Below are 15,258 nucleotides of genomic sequence, written 5' to 3' on the forward strand. Positions count from 1 at the left end.
TGTTCCTGCAGAAAATCACCCAAAATACCCCCAGAACTCAATACTACATGCAGGAAGCCATGATAATCAATTTTACTGCGATCGGTTTGTGCTGTAAATATCCATGACACTTTGATGAGTATATATATGGGCTGAAACGGAGGTTTTAGTGACAGAAGAACAGTTTTCACAGCACTACAAAGTCGGGAACGGAATTAGATTGAACCCGTCAGCGAAATCCAGATAAAATTTCGTGGAATTGAACTCATTGAATCAAGCGTTACTGTCATTAACTGTCTTTAACTTACGTGTAGCAAACCGCCTCGTCAATCCTGTGTGTTTATCATTAAGCGACTATCAAAGGTATTGGTTGTTTGAATTGCAAGCAGAACGGTGAAAAAGAGACAGCACAAGAACACCGGAAAGCAATATTTAGTAATTCTTGAATATCACTGGTTACAAATTAGTACTGTTCTGGATACATTATACCAATTGCATCGTTAGAACACGATAGAAAATCGATAATTCATAACCTTTCTCTCTTTCACAATGGTCCAGCATCCTCATTCAAGATCTCACACTAGTATCCCTACTAGAAAATCGTCGTTTTTCAACACTCCAATCGTTCCTCCACAGCCAGACGTGTACTACGTCGGAGTCGATGTCGGTACGGGTTCCGCTAGAGCATGTCTTATCGACACTAACGGTATCATCTTGGGCTTGGCCGAAAGACCCATCACCAGACACGAATTGAAGCCAAACCATATCACTCAGTCGTCTACCGAGATTTGGAACGCTATCAGTTACTGTGTTAAGACCTGTTTGAGAGATTCAGGTGTCGACCCTAGCGAGGTTTTTGGTATCGGTTTCGATGCCACCTGTTCTTTGGTCGCAATCTCCGAATCTACCGATGAACCAATTGGTGTTGGTCCAAACTTCTACGATGCTAAAGAGAATATCATATTGTGGATGGACCACAGAGCTGATGAAGCCACTAACCAAATTAATGCTACTGGTGACAAGTGTTTGAAGTACGTCGGTGGTCAAATGTCGATTGAGATGGAATTACCTAAAATCAAATGGTTGAAACACAACTTGCCAGGAGGAATTAACGACTGCAAGTTCTACGATTTACCAGATTACTTGGTCCACAAAGCTACTGGATCAGAGGCTAGAAGTTTCTGTTCTGCCGTATGCAAACAAGGATTTGTTCCTCTTGGTGTAGAAAACTCGGAGACTGGATGGTCTAAGGAGTTCTTGCTTTCTGTAGATTTGCCTGAATTGGTTGAGGATGACTTCAGAAGATTAGGTGGTATCCCAGGCAAAAATGGTACCTTCTTGAGTGCTGGTGACATTGTTGGAAAGTTAACTCCGCAGGCAGCAGAAGAATTGGGATTGACCACTGAATGTATCGTTGGTTCTCCAGTTATCGATGCTTACGCTGGTTGGGTTGGAACTGTAGCAGGAAAAGCCGACATTCCACATTTGCAAGACAATGCTGATGGAACTATCGAGACAGCCTGTGGCAGATTAGCAGCCGTGGCTGGAACTTCTACCTGTCATATTGCCATGACCAAAGAACCATGCTTCGTCAAGGGTGTTTGGGGTCCATACAAAAATGTAATGGCTCCAGGATACTGGTTAGCCGAGGGTGGTCAATCTATGACTGGTGCGTTATTGGCTCACGTCTTATCTATTCATCCTGCAAGTCAAGAGTTGAACCGTTTGGCTGAAGCTTCCAATTTATCGAAGTTTGATTACTTGAACTTGGCGTTGGAAAATTTGGTCCAGGACACCAAGTCCAGATCCGTCGTCAGTTTGGCCAAGCACATGTTCTTCTACGGAGACTTCCACGGTAATAGATCACCTATTGCCGACCCTCGTATGAAGGCTTCGATTATTGGTCAGTCAATGGACAATTCAGTCAACGACTTGGCCATCCAATACTTCGGTGCATGTGAGTTCATTGCCCAACAGACCAGACAAATTGTAGAGGAAATGGAGAAGTCAGGTCACAATATCACTTGTGTCTACATGAGTGGTGGTCAATGTAGAAATGGTTTGTTAATGAGATTATTGGCTGATTGTACTGGAAAGCCTGTGGTTATTCCAAGATATATCGATGCTGCCGTCGTCTTTGGTTCTGCTTTATTGGGTGCTGTTGCCGCCGAGGAATCTGTTGCCGAACATGTTAACTCCAAGGGAAGATCTAGAAGAAATTCCATATTAAACTCCCAGAAATCGCAGGTTAGTTTGGGTGGCTCTACTAGTGGAGGAGCCCACTCACCATACACAGCACCTTCCGCCACTGCCTCTACTGCGAACATGTCCACATTGGTATACGCAAGTGCCAACGCAGGTTCCCTCCACCAGTTCCCAGTTATGACTCCTATGGAAGAGGAACAAGTAGATTACTTCAATCAGCCTACTCAAGAACAGCTTGCAGAGAAGGAAGCTAAAAACGCCAACATCACGTCGGATGACGATTCAGAAGATGAGCAGACTTTGTCCTTTGGTTCACAACACAAGGTTCAGCAAGGTTTATCTCAGAAATTGAGTAAATTGGGACTTAAGCCTTTATCTTCCATCAAGAAGACTACCAGCGACACCAGCAATGCTCCTATTAGCCCTGGTGACAAATTATGGAAGGTCATGGAGAAGATGACGGGTCCTGGAAAGGTTATTTTCCCTAGTGCTGACACCCATCCAGACAGAGTCTTATTGGCCGCTAAGTATAAGATTTTCTTGGAGCAATGTTACAAGCAACAGGAGTACAGGAATCTTGTCGATGAAGTTGAACAACAGAACTTGAAAAGCGTAAAAGGTTAAATGTGCTGCCAGCACACAATCTACAGCAAAAGCTTAGTTAGAATACGAGATTTGCATGAAATGACTATAAATGCACTTTAAATGACTGCGAATTTGCCGATGCCTTCTTATTTTTATCGTAATCGTTTCTAATCTCCGGGATCTCTGTGACGAAGTCATTACTTCAAAGTGATGGTGCTATCACGAGATAATAATCATGATCCTAGTAAAATAACCTTGTCCCATACCAGTCTCTGTCTCTAACCAAGGGCATCCCCATCTTTGGTTAATCCCCATGACCCCAGACCCCCCTGCTATCTGAAAATCCGCTTATATTCTTATCCTCCCCCTTTGGAACAATAATATTTCAATGTAGAAATAATCCACAGTAATAAATAGAGTAAAAAATAACTAAATTGGCTATCAGTATGTAATATAAACATATGCAAAACGCCTTATCCGTTGTTAAATATTATCAGAGGTAAGGAGATGGGGAACGCAGAAAATAGAAGAAAATACGAAAAATCTTGAAGTTGGGATTGCCATGAACGAGTATCGTCATGAATCTGGAATTAAGCTAACATCGTGGGTAGTAACTACGATATGTTAATTGATATGACGAAATGTGGAGCCAGGGTAGCGTAGATCTTCATGTGAAGCAAAGAACTTAAGGGGAGCAGAGGCGAATTAAGTTGATCTGCCACCAGCAATACCGTCCTCGAGCGAGATCTGTCAAAGGCAGACATGAAATTTCTTGGGACCAGAGGTAATTATTGCAACAACACGCTAATAAACGACAAGGGCTCCAAAATGTGGTCGGGAGTTCGTGGAGAAGAAAATTATTTCGTCGATATACGAATGGGCATTTGCAACGACGCTACGAGAACAGAAACGCTTTATTTTCATTGTAATTTGGTCTAAACCAGGCGAATTAGACCGTTGTGAATGGTCCAACCGGCGAAATAAACGTACTACTGGTTCCAAAGCCGTGCATTTTGTTCATTTTCATGCATAGCTATAGTTCTATCCAGAACCTTCATAACAACGACACGGCTAAGCACCCCCGGTTTGTTGTCAAAAGCATCCCATCATCGACTCATGACAGCCTGCACCGGCGATCTTATCACTATGTCCATTGGTGTTGTTGACCGTAGCCCATCCCGAAATCTTGTTGATTACTGCAAATCATAACCGAACGCACTGTTACCGCTGTACCGGATTTCCTCCAAAATATACCAAGCCGCCTAAGTCCAAGTAATATTAATTCCTGCCGGTAGAGACGATTGCAAGTTCACACGTGACAACAGCTCACCGAAAATAGACAACGACTTGCTGCACAAGCGGTAACGCTGCAGGCAAAGTAGTAGATTGTATCTGTAGACCGTAGTTTGTATGTGAATTTGAAATGGCGATATCCACAGATAAGGCAAGAGGAGAAGTCCCACGACTCCACTATTCATGAACCACCATTTATGCGATTAGAACCGTTTTCTATATAGACTATGTAGCTCTATCTATTTGGGTAAGTGGGTAGGGGTGCAAAGATCTCTGGCTGCAGCCCATGAGCCGCACAGAACCGGAAATTTTTAGCAGCAATAGGATTTAGAAATCCATCGCGATAATGTCATGTTTCGAAGCACACTACGATATTCCCAATCATGATATGACTTCTAACCCATCTCTTAGCCCTCTGGTTCATCTTGGCCCCGTCAATGGTAAGCGAAATGCAACGGCCCACACCGCCATCTCCACAAACGTCGCCTTGTTGCCCCATCAATCAACTCAATGTACGCATGAATATTTTTCTGATGTTGCATGTAATTTTTCCATCAATACTCTAGGTCACGTGAAAATAGCTAACTGTGGATGAATTGCAACATATTTGATTGAAATTATTCACAATATATAATAGAATTAGTAGCCACAACTGCAAAATTACAGCAAACGACACGGATTATCATAGTTAAGCTTTTTAAACCAGCCGTGTAGAACAGCGATTTCAACTATTATTTTACCAGATAATCCCATAGGGCTCCTAAGGGCGTTGTCACAACCATTGCATTCCAAAAAGCCTAATTGTCCAAAATTGTGTTTCACTGGTAAATTGCAACTGACCCCATACACCCATCCCCAGGGTCAAAATATATTATTAACCCGTTTGAATTGCCTGCAAAGCAACTTTACGAATCTGCCAAAGCCGTCGCACATCATTCCCATTATTATTTAGCCAATATTGGTACCTTTCGGCCAATAGCCTACTGTCATTTCCTCAGATAAACTAATATCTGTCGTTGTGCCTTAGACAGTTTGTTTTGTCCAAAAACGACTTGCATTGTGCTCTCGTTAAAGTGGATCTCCTCCCATTTCTTTTTCTTTATTCGCCCAAAAGCTTAATATTTTGTGTACTCTCTAATCGGGATCTACATTTATTGCATTATCATTTTTTTTTGCATCCCCAGCATTTGCTATATAACAAGTGCCATTCGCCGTTTTTCGTTTAAGCAGGTTGCAGTTATTCAAGTCGTTGCTGTTTGCTCTCGTCTAACAACTTAGCATCTCCTTCCTAACCCACACAAACAGTTCATCATGGCTGACTTCATCCGTAAGTTGAACTCCAACAACCCCCCAGAGTCCTCCATCCCTAAACTCGAGGAGGAGCACGAAGACATCAGGTCTTATCGCTCTAAGAAGTCCCACGAGTACCACACTCAGGAGTACGCTTCTTTCAACAGTGGAAATGGTACTGTTGTTCCTGAATATATTGAACATGATGTCACCGTCTTGGACTGGATTAAGAAGGTCTTCGCTAACCCACTTAAAATGATTGTTGATTATTTCATCTCCTTGTTCCCTATTGCTAAATGGATTTTGCACTATAACCTCACATGGCTTTACGGTGACGTGGTTGCTGGTATTACTGTCGGTGTCGTCTTGGTTCCACAATCTATGTCTTATGCCCAATTAGCCAGTTTGGATGCCCAGTTCGGTTTATACTCATCTTTCGTCGGTGTCTTTATCTACTCCTTCTTCGCAACCTCCAAGGATGTTTCTATTGGTCCAGTTGCGGTCATGTCTGCTCAAGTTGCTAAGGTTATTGCTCACGTTGATGCCAAGGTCGGTGACAAGTATGCCCCAGAGGTTATTGCCACTTTCTTATCTTTGATTTGTGGTGGTATTGCCGCTGGTATTGGTATCTTGAGACTTGGTTTCATCTTGGAGTTCATCTCCATCCCAGCTGTGCTTGGTTTCATGACCGGTTCTGCTTTCAACATTGCTGCCGGTCAAGTTCCAGCTCTTATGGGTTACAACAAGTTGGTCAATACCAGAGATCCAACCTACTTGGTCATCATTAACGATCTTAAGAACTTGAAGCACTCTACTGTTGACGCTGCTTTTGGTTTGGTTCCATTATTCATCTTATACTTCTGGAAATACAGCATGGACTATGCTCAAAAGAGATTTCCAAAGCAAAAGTTGTGGTTCTTCTACATTCAACAATTGAGAAATGCTATTGTCATCATCGTCGCTACTGCTATTTCTTGGGGAGTCGTCCATCCTAAGTTGAAGGCTTGGAAGGGTGACCCAGCTAAGTTCAAGGCTCCTATCTCCACTTTGGGACATGTTCCAAAGGGTTTAAAGAACGTCGGTGTTATGACCATCCCAGAAGGAATCATCGATGCCATGGCCTCTGAGATTCCTGTCTCCACTGTTATCTTGTTGTTAGAACATATTTCCATTTCCAAATCTTTCGGTAGAATCAACGATTATAAGGTTATTCCAGATCAAGAAGTCATTGCTATTGGTGTCACCAACTTGATTGGTACTTTCTTCAACGCCTACCCAGCTACCGGTTCTTTCTCTAGATCTGCTTTGAAGGCTAAGTGTGGTGTCAGAACTCCAGTTGCTGGTATCTTCACTGGTGCTGTTGTGTTGTTGGCTTTGTATGCTTTGACTTCCACTTTCTACTACATTCCAAAGGCTACTCTTTCTGCCATTATTATCCACGCTGTCTCCGATTTGATCGCTAACTATAAGGTCACCTGGAACCTCTGGACTGTTTCTCCAATTGACTGTGGTATTTTCGTCATCAATGTCATCATTACTGTGTTTGCTTCTATTGAAGACGGTGTTTACTTTGCTGTCTGTGCTTCTGTTGCTGTTTTATTGTTCAGAATTGCTAAGCCAAGAGGTCACTTCCTCGGAAGAATCCAAGTTGCTGAGGTTGTCAACCCAGTCATCGACCACTTGGAGAGCGATGCTTACAGTATCAAGCCAGAAGGAGAAGTTTCTAACTCCTCTAACGACGAAATTGAAATCAACCAAGTTATTTCTAACAACTCCACTGATGGTAACAAGTACAAGGTCAAGGATGTCATCAAGGGTGTTCAAGGCACAACTTCCACCCAGACCTTGCTCAAGTCCAATCCTAAGATTAAGTTCCACACTAGATGGGTTCCATTGACTAAGCAGAACATCAACTCTCACATCAATGTTCAACCACCACCACCTGGTGTGATTGTTTTCAAGCCACTCGAGTCATTCACTTATCCTAATGCTTCTACCCAAATTGACAAAGTCTCCGACGAAGCCAAGCGTTTGACTAGACGTGGTAAGCCATACAGTACTACCAATGCCGGTTCCAGACCATGGAACGACCCAGGTCCATTGAGATGGCGTTTACCATTTGGAAAGGAGAAGTTTGCTGACAAGGGAGGTGAAGTTGCTGAGGAAGACACCAGACCATACTTGAGAATTGTCCACTTTGACTTCAGCACTGTTTCCAACATTGATGCCACATCCATTCAAGCTTTGGTTGACTTGAGAAAGGCTCTTAACAACTACGCAGACAGAGAAGTTGAATTCCACTTCTCTGGTATCTTGAGTCCTTGGATCAGAAGAGGTTTATTGAGCGGTGGTTTCGGAACATACGAGGGATTAGTCAGTGAAAGCACTTATGTGAACATTGCTGCTGATCACGACGTTGAACTTGGTCTTGATTCCGAGTACTACGCTGCTGTTTCTACCAACACTCCATACTTCCACCTTGACATTCCAGACTATTAAATGTCTGAGACGATTGTTCGAAGTTCTGATTTGCCTCATTGATCCCGAGACCCCTGTACCATTATTAAGACCCCTTTCCTTCATTTCATATCATTGTTAGCTATTGGGTACCGTTTATATTTATTTCCATGTCTAGTTTGCTCAACTGAGGAGTTCTTTTAGATTGCTTTGCTTTAATTCTTAGCTTCGTTGTTATTAATAGATAATGTCACGACGTTTAATAATGGGGACATTGTAGAGTGTGGTGGGGTGGATGTTGTAGCAGTAGTGGTAGTAGCAGTAGTGGTAGTACCATCAAACTAGTTAATCGACCAACTAGGTAATCGACCAACTAGTTAATCGTCCAACTAGTTAATCAACCTAGTACTCAATATCTTACCGCTTAATCGTCTGACTACTAAACCAAGTTAGTACTCAATCAAGTTAGTACTCAATCAAGTTAGTACTCAATCAAGTTAGTACTCAATTAAGTTAGTACTCAATCATCTTACCGCTTAATCATCCAACTGCTACCAGAATACGCTGCTTCATACCAACTCAGCACTAACAGTACAATACCATTACTTTCATCCAATGAATTATCTGATCTTCTTTAATACAATTGCACTATTCAAATAGCTTGAGTTTCCGGATTGTTCCTAACCCAATTATATACGTACATACTATAAAGCAACACACTATGAAGCAACATACAAGAAAATTACATACAAAGAAATCACATACAAAGAAACAACATACAAGAAAATTACATGAAGAAACAACTGTTCACAAATACATAAATAAATAATGTATGTGAGTACAGACATACAAATAAAGAAAAGAGCCATAAATATAAGTATGTACATATATTACATGTATATACATACATAGATATCCACATACATATATATCTACATACATACATAGATATCCACATACATATATATCTACATACATACATAGATATCTACGTACAAACTTCTATATATACATATGTATGTATATAGACACCATATACTACACACACTACAAAGTGCTACACATACTACGAAGTACTACGAAGTACTACGAAGTACTACGAAGTACTACGCATACTACACAAACGATTTACATTCTCACTGTACTACTCATACTACACAAACTACTGAGATTAGTTAGCCAAGAACGGTTATAACGTTGGGTATGGGCTTATATATTGGAAAACGCTAATGTACTACACATACAAGTTTTTATCGTTACACATACAACTCAATACAATTAATCACTACTACACATACAACTAATCACTACTACAAAATACAACTAATTACAACTACAAAACACAACTCATTAACTCAAACAACTAATTACATCACATACAACTCTTTAACTCATACAACTCTTCAACTCACACTACTATAACTTACTACAACAAATTCATAGTACAGTAGTGGCTCCTTAAGTATGGTATATCAAAACCCGGAATTATATACAAATACAATATATAATATACAGTATACAATACACAATATACAATACACTGGCCACTCAAAACACCCATGCCGCCTATGAAACATCTTCAATCTTTTTAAACATTTTCACGTGACCAGAACGCGTATACCGAGTTTTCAAAAAAAATTTACGTTTTTACGTGTATTAAAGAGTGGTTATTAGACGTATTTTATCTGTATCAAGAGTGTTTCCGTATATCTTTGACAGATAAGAATGCAATCGCCAGCATTGACGCCAACAAAAGATGGTTCTGGCGAAGTTTCAGAAGAAAAAAGCAGGAAAATCAACAGTATATCCAAGAGAAAGCTAGACAGTTACGATTCAACTGACCAACAAGAACACGATGAAGAAGCTCCACATTCGAAGCAGAAAAAGCCGAAATTGGAGACTCCTGATAGATCTCTGGCCACACCTGTGCCTGAAAATTTACTGGGAAGTGTAGAAGATGGTGAAGATTTACAATTAACACAAGAAATACTGCAAAGTCATAGTCTCCAGCTGTCAGTTGGTGATGAGCCACTAAAGGAGAAAAAGTTGACTAAGAAGGAGCAACAGAAAATAGAGAGACAGAAACAAAGAGAAATTGAAAGAATTGAAAAAGAAAAAAAGAAAGAAGAGGAAAGGCTCAAGAAAATCGCCGAAAAGGAAGAAGAACGCTTGAGAAAGGAAGAGGAAAAGTCAAAGAAAGAAGAAGAGAGACTCAGGAAAATCACCGAGAAGGAAGCCGAAAAGGAATTAAAGCGCAGAAAGCTAGAGGAAGAAAAGCTTGAAAAGGAACGTAAGAAGGAAGAGGAACGACTCCAGAAGCAGGCCGAAAAAGAAGAGAAAGAGAAACAGAGATTAGAGAAGAAGCGCAAACAAGAAGAAGAGAAAGAACGCAAGGAGCTCGATAAGAAAAAAGCCGAAGAAGAGAAGAAAAAGGCAGAGGAATTGAAGGAACGAAGCCAAATGAAGATATCAAGTTTCTTTCAAATTGGAGGACGTAAAGCGAAATCGGCTGAGAATGAAAGCGTGAGTACAATCAAAAAACAAGAAGAAAAATCAGACTATGACCTCGATTTCTTACCTTTTTTTGTTCAAAAGAATGTGGTGATGGCTAGCTCTGGTCAGTTTGACCACGACCACTTGGAAGAAGCAAAAAACTCCTTCGATAACAAACTAAAGAAGAGCACAGAATGCAAATCAGAGATTGCAAGCTATTTCCAATCCTTTAAGAGTAAGTCCGAAAAATCTGAGGAATCTATAACACCAGAGTTCATTGTTTCTGCTCTCAATTCGTCTACTACGACTGAATCACAGATACACAAGATGTTGAAGCAATTCCCACCAATGAAATACATTAGTTTCTACGAAAACTCCAAGCCACCATACGTGGGAACATGGTGCTCTGAACGTCATCAGAAGATCGAAATACCGACGTCAAACCCAGTCGATACTTCTTTGACTGGATTTGACTATGATTATGACTCTGATTTGGAATGGAACAAAGAGGAAGAGGAAGGAGAAGACGTAGATAACGAAGATGACGAAGAAGAGGACGATATGATAGTACAGGATGACGATGAATTGGACGACTTTGTAGAAGACAACCAGGATGGAGCAAGAAGCAAGAAGTTTCATTCGTTGGTTGTCATCAACAAATGGAATGACGGAACTAATGACGATTTTTTTGCCAATTTAACAACTACTCCATTGGTTACAAATTTGCAATTTCCTATAGATCCATTTCATGACTATTGGAACACATCACCGAAGAAGTCAGCAAAAGCTAAGGGTAATAAGAGCGCCCAAAGTTCCCCGACTAAAATAGTACAGGCTTCTGTGTCTGAGACGATAGCAACGACGAATTCCACTGCCGATTCGCCTAATATTTTAATACCCCAAAAGAAGACAATTGATGACCCAAAGTTGCTCTCAAATTTGATTGTATTCATAGAAAAGAACAATGAATTCACCATCGGTACAATGGTTGAGTTGTCCAAGAAGGAATTCAAGGACTACACCAAGGCACTTTTGAAAAATACTATTCAAAGCATAGCAGAGTATAATAAGAAAACGTCTAATTGGGAGGTGAGACCAGAGATGAGGAGCAAGTATGCATTGAAGACAACGGGTAATTGAGTTAATGATAATGGAAGGCAGTGTGTAATAGAATAGTGTATAATAAGTAGTTTTTCGAAATGCAAAGTAGTGAGAAGTCATGAAGGGTAGCGATGTTAGTTAGTAGACGGTATGTTTAATTGTCTCCGATATAATGTCAATTGGCACCAAAAGGAGAGTAAGCACTTAACGTTTGGTTTCTGTTGCATATCTGTTTCCATCCACGCCCACTTAAGTATATAGTACACAATAGTACATATCTTGGCCAAAATTGTACATTAATAACAATTCCCATTACTTTGTTGCTCTTGGCTATTAATTGCAAATTCTTTTTATTATGTGCCAACCCTAAGCACCTATTTGAATCTTTATTCTTCCAAGAAACCCATGGAATTTGACTCTGCTTCCTGCTACAGGAATAACTACTTACACATGTACTTACCACTAGGACTCCTCTACTTATCATTCTGTCCATATAAGTCTCCTCAACTTACCACTCCATATACTGTAGTTGACTTACCAGCTATCTACCCATCAGTACATCTACCACTCCATATACTCTCCACCCACATACCAGTCTATATTCTCTCAATCTACATACCACTCTATATTCTCTCAATCTACATACCACTCTATATTCTCTCAATCTACATACCACTCCATATACTCTCCATATACTCTCTATCACTCTCCATCTACATACTATTCCATATACCGTAGTCTACCTACCAGCCCAACACACCACTTCCATATACTCTCCATCACTTATTCAACAAAGCACCACTCAATCACTCTCCACCAATTATTTAACCACCCACACCCCATCACTTACCTCAACACACTACTCCATCAAAACACCACTCCGCCACTTATTCAATAACCCACCACTCCATATACTCCCCTTCACTCCTCTCCACCACTCATCCTACCACCACCCCACAGTTCATCTTTTTTTGCAGCTATTCCCTTTAGCGAGTGCCGCGGTAAAACTAAACTTTTTGGCAGCGATCTGAAAAATGGACCCAGCAACCAGATGCTCTTCTTATGGAAAGTACCAGAGTTAGGTAGGTTGTTGGTTGTTTTTATGGCTGAGACTTGGTGAATGGAGGATATATAATCGGGGCTAGGTTGTAGATTTATCAATGAATGGGGAAAAAACCTCGAGAAAGACCCGAATATCTGGCCCTGTTGAGTCTGTAGATGGTGAGTTGAATAGTATTAATAGCTATTCAGCCGCGGTAGAAGATGGCCAAGAAGCGCAAGAAATACGAGAAGAAGGGGAGAAAGAGCAGGTAGAACAGGAAGAAGATGAGCAAAAGAAGCAATCTATGACACAGCCAGAAGTTCAAGAGCTGAACGATCTCTATTTCGCCTCGACTCAGATGCAAGCCCGTCACGAATCAGTCTTGGAATTGGAGTCACAGGAAGAAAGAACCAAGAAGACGGTTTCACAATTCCTAGGCTTTAGAAACCCAAGTGAAGCTGCACCGACCGTCACGACGCGTCCTATAAGGAGGCAAACTCCTAGACTTACTGCAAGAGCAGGTAAAAGGAAGCCCAAGAACCAGTCCATGAGTGCAATGGTACGCGAAAGGTTTAATAATGACAAATTTGCATACTTCTCAGGGTCTCAAAGCAAAATAGATGACTTTCTTAAACGAATAAGGAAAGTCGAGGACCTCGACACTCTAACAGGCAGCCACAGCAGTAACGACAATTCATGCCTCTTCACGAAAGAGGAGTGGGTTTGTATTCTCAAGAACATCAAATTGAAGTTTCCAGACTTATCGGCTACAAAAAAGAAGAGTCTTAATATAATAACGCGTCGAATACAGAAGTATGAGCAAGAAACTGAAGAGGGAATGTGGTCCCAGGCAAGCTCTCTTCCATCGATAAGCTTGACCGATGAAGAATTGAAGTGGCTATACGATTTAAGCGACGAACAGATGGTTAGTAACAGTAGTGTCATTGATGAAGACTTAACTTACGGAAGCGATGACCAATTGCAATTCGTTATGACACTATCCCAAAATAAGCAAATTTCAAAAGAGAATGAGGTTGAAATTGACCAACATAGAGATAAAGGGGACAAGGAGGAGATGGCAGATGTTGCTGCTAGAAAAGAAAACAGCGTAGAAGAGCAAAGCAAGGAAGAATCAGTACCCGCCGAAGTGTCCCAAGATCAAGAAATATTTTCTCTAGACAACAACTTGGGAGATGTTATAGAGATCCTGGATTCAGAGTCTGAACCGGAAGTTCTTGCGGTAAGTTCACCTCCTCGAAAACAGGTTGAAGGCACAATCGACAAGCTTTCTAACGATGTATCGTCTCACCAGAAGGTGCCGGTGTTTGATCCTGTGATATCTTTTCAAAGCTTTCCATTTGCGTCCACAACGGGCAATCATACTACTGAGTTGGCAAAAGAGGGTGAAGATTTGCTGCAAGTAATAGAAAGTATATCAACGGAATCTCCTCACAGGCTCACCAAATTCAACTTGGATGATATATCCATACCCATAGACTCAAATACTAATACTTTATCGGGAACACCATTGAGCGATTCGAATGACAAGCACGAGTCGCCTCACGATGCTTATAGAAGAGATAAAGAACAGCTGAGCTACAACGAAGAGAACCATATAATATCCCCATTTAAAACCCCTACAAAGAAGTCGAAGGAACTTCTTAGTAAGTTCAGCTCACCAGTGAAGTTCAACTCTCCTGTAAAGCCACTCGACACTCCTAATAAGAGCCCATTTCACTTAATCACTCGCTCCGCCGATCTGCAAACGGTAGCAGAAGAAATAGTTATTTCATCAGATGAAGAATCTATATACTCTACAGCACGGTCAGGATTTCCATCGGCCCAAAAGATAGAATCATTATATGTTAAAAGTGATGACGATGATGATGACGAGGAATTTCCACAAATAATTTCGTCAATACCAGCCAAATCCTTCGACAATATAAAGAAGCGCAGACTATTGAGAACAACGAGGTATGAAGTAACTACTAATTTCAATCTAAATGACTTCGAGGACAACGAAAGACATGTAAAATTAAGAAAGCTTGAAGCTAAGCGAATTATAATAGACTCAGACAACGAGGTTCCAGATTCAGAAGCCGACGATGAAGACCAAAATATAAGCATTATAGAGATCACTAGAGAGGTAGGGGACGAAAACAATACGGATTATCTTTCAAATCTCGCAAGGGATCTGGATGGGGTAGCGAACACGTCAATATTGCAAGTGCCCTCCAGTCCTAACGAGATTATACTAGAGGATGGCGAAAATGTCTCAAATGAAGATAAGGACCTTTTCTACACATTACCTGGCTCCCAAGTGATTGATAGTGCAGTTCGAATAGAGAGCATTGTGAGCAATGAACAGAACTCGAAAGCTGGCACCCAGAAAAGATTGAACTTCTCCACTTACACTACAAAGGAACTTCATGAGAAAATTAAAGAATGGGGATTGAAGTCAGTACAAGGAAGAGAAAGGATGATTCAGGTCCTTTCTGAAACCAGCAAGCTAGTGGTCAACTCTCAAATGAGCAAGTCTCCAGCTAAGACTCAGACTGCTCCAGAGGAGTCCCAGAGATTGTTCAAAAAGTACTCTTATGCAAAGATGAATTCACTCATTCAACAGAACAAATATTGGTATGATAAGGTTCTCAGCTACGAGCCCCTCCGAATGAGTGAGCTAAAAGAATGGCTCCAGTCTGAAGGTTATAACCTAGAAGACGACTTTTTGGCTAAGTTCTGTGACGAACAGGGAATATGCCGAACGAATCAGGTATGAATCCGTATTAAGATTATGTTTTATATGTAAAATT

General features: G+C 40.9%; 4 protein-coding genes across 4 annotated transcripts; all 4 read left to right on the forward strand. All coding sequences in view use genetic code 12, as the record gives it.

Moving 5' to 3' along the window:
* Window positions 1-528: 528 nt before the first annotated feature.
* RJT20DRAFT_98227 (putative phosphotransferase) lies at window positions 529-2,808 on the forward strand (the record flags this gene model as incomplete). The annotated part of the gene is made up of 1 exon (XM_064921710.1): window positions 529-2,808. One exon carries the CDS (start codon window positions 529-531, stop codon window positions 2,806-2,808), a length of 2,280 nt encoding a protein of 759 aa, XP_064772970.1.
* A 2,565-nt stretch (window positions 2,809-5,373) lies between these two features.
* Window positions 5,374-7,851, forward strand: SUL2 (sulfate permease; the record flags this gene model as incomplete). Its single annotated transcript, XM_064921176.1, has 1 exon — window positions 5,374-7,851. One exon carries the CDS (start codon window positions 5,374-5,376, stop codon window positions 7,849-7,851), a length of 2,478 nt encoding a protein of 825 aa, XP_064772971.1.
* A 1,642-nt stretch (window positions 7,852-9,493) lies between these two features.
* On the forward strand, window positions 9,494-11,572 carry RJT20DRAFT_129514 (uncharacterized protein). Its single transcript, XM_064917521.1, has one exon. It carries the CDS (start codon window positions 9,535-9,537, stop codon window positions 11,440-11,442), a length of 1,908 nt encoding a protein of 635 aa, XP_064772972.1. The 5' UTR covers window positions 9,494-9,534; the 3' UTR covers window positions 11,443-11,572.
* An 808-nt stretch (window positions 11,573-12,380) lies between these two features.
* Window positions 12,381-15,233, forward strand: RJT20DRAFT_129515 (uncharacterized protein). The gene has a single exon (XM_064917522.1). The coding sequence runs from the start codon at window positions 12,564-12,566 to the stop codon at window positions 15,222-15,224; it is 2,661 nt and encodes an 886-aa protein (XP_064772973.1). The 5' UTR covers window positions 12,381-12,563; the 3' UTR covers window positions 15,225-15,233.
* The last annotated feature ends 25 nt before the right edge of the window (window positions 15,234-15,258 follow it).

This window comes from Scheffersomyces xylosifermentans (genome assembly GCF_036884685.1).
Source record: "Scheffersomyces xylosifermentans strain CBS 12540 chromosome Unknown RJT20scaffold_6, whole genome shotgun sequence".
Classification (NCBI taxonomy): Eukaryota; Fungi; Ascomycota; class Pichiomycetes; order Serinales; family Debaryomycetaceae; genus Scheffersomyces; species Scheffersomyces xylosifermentans.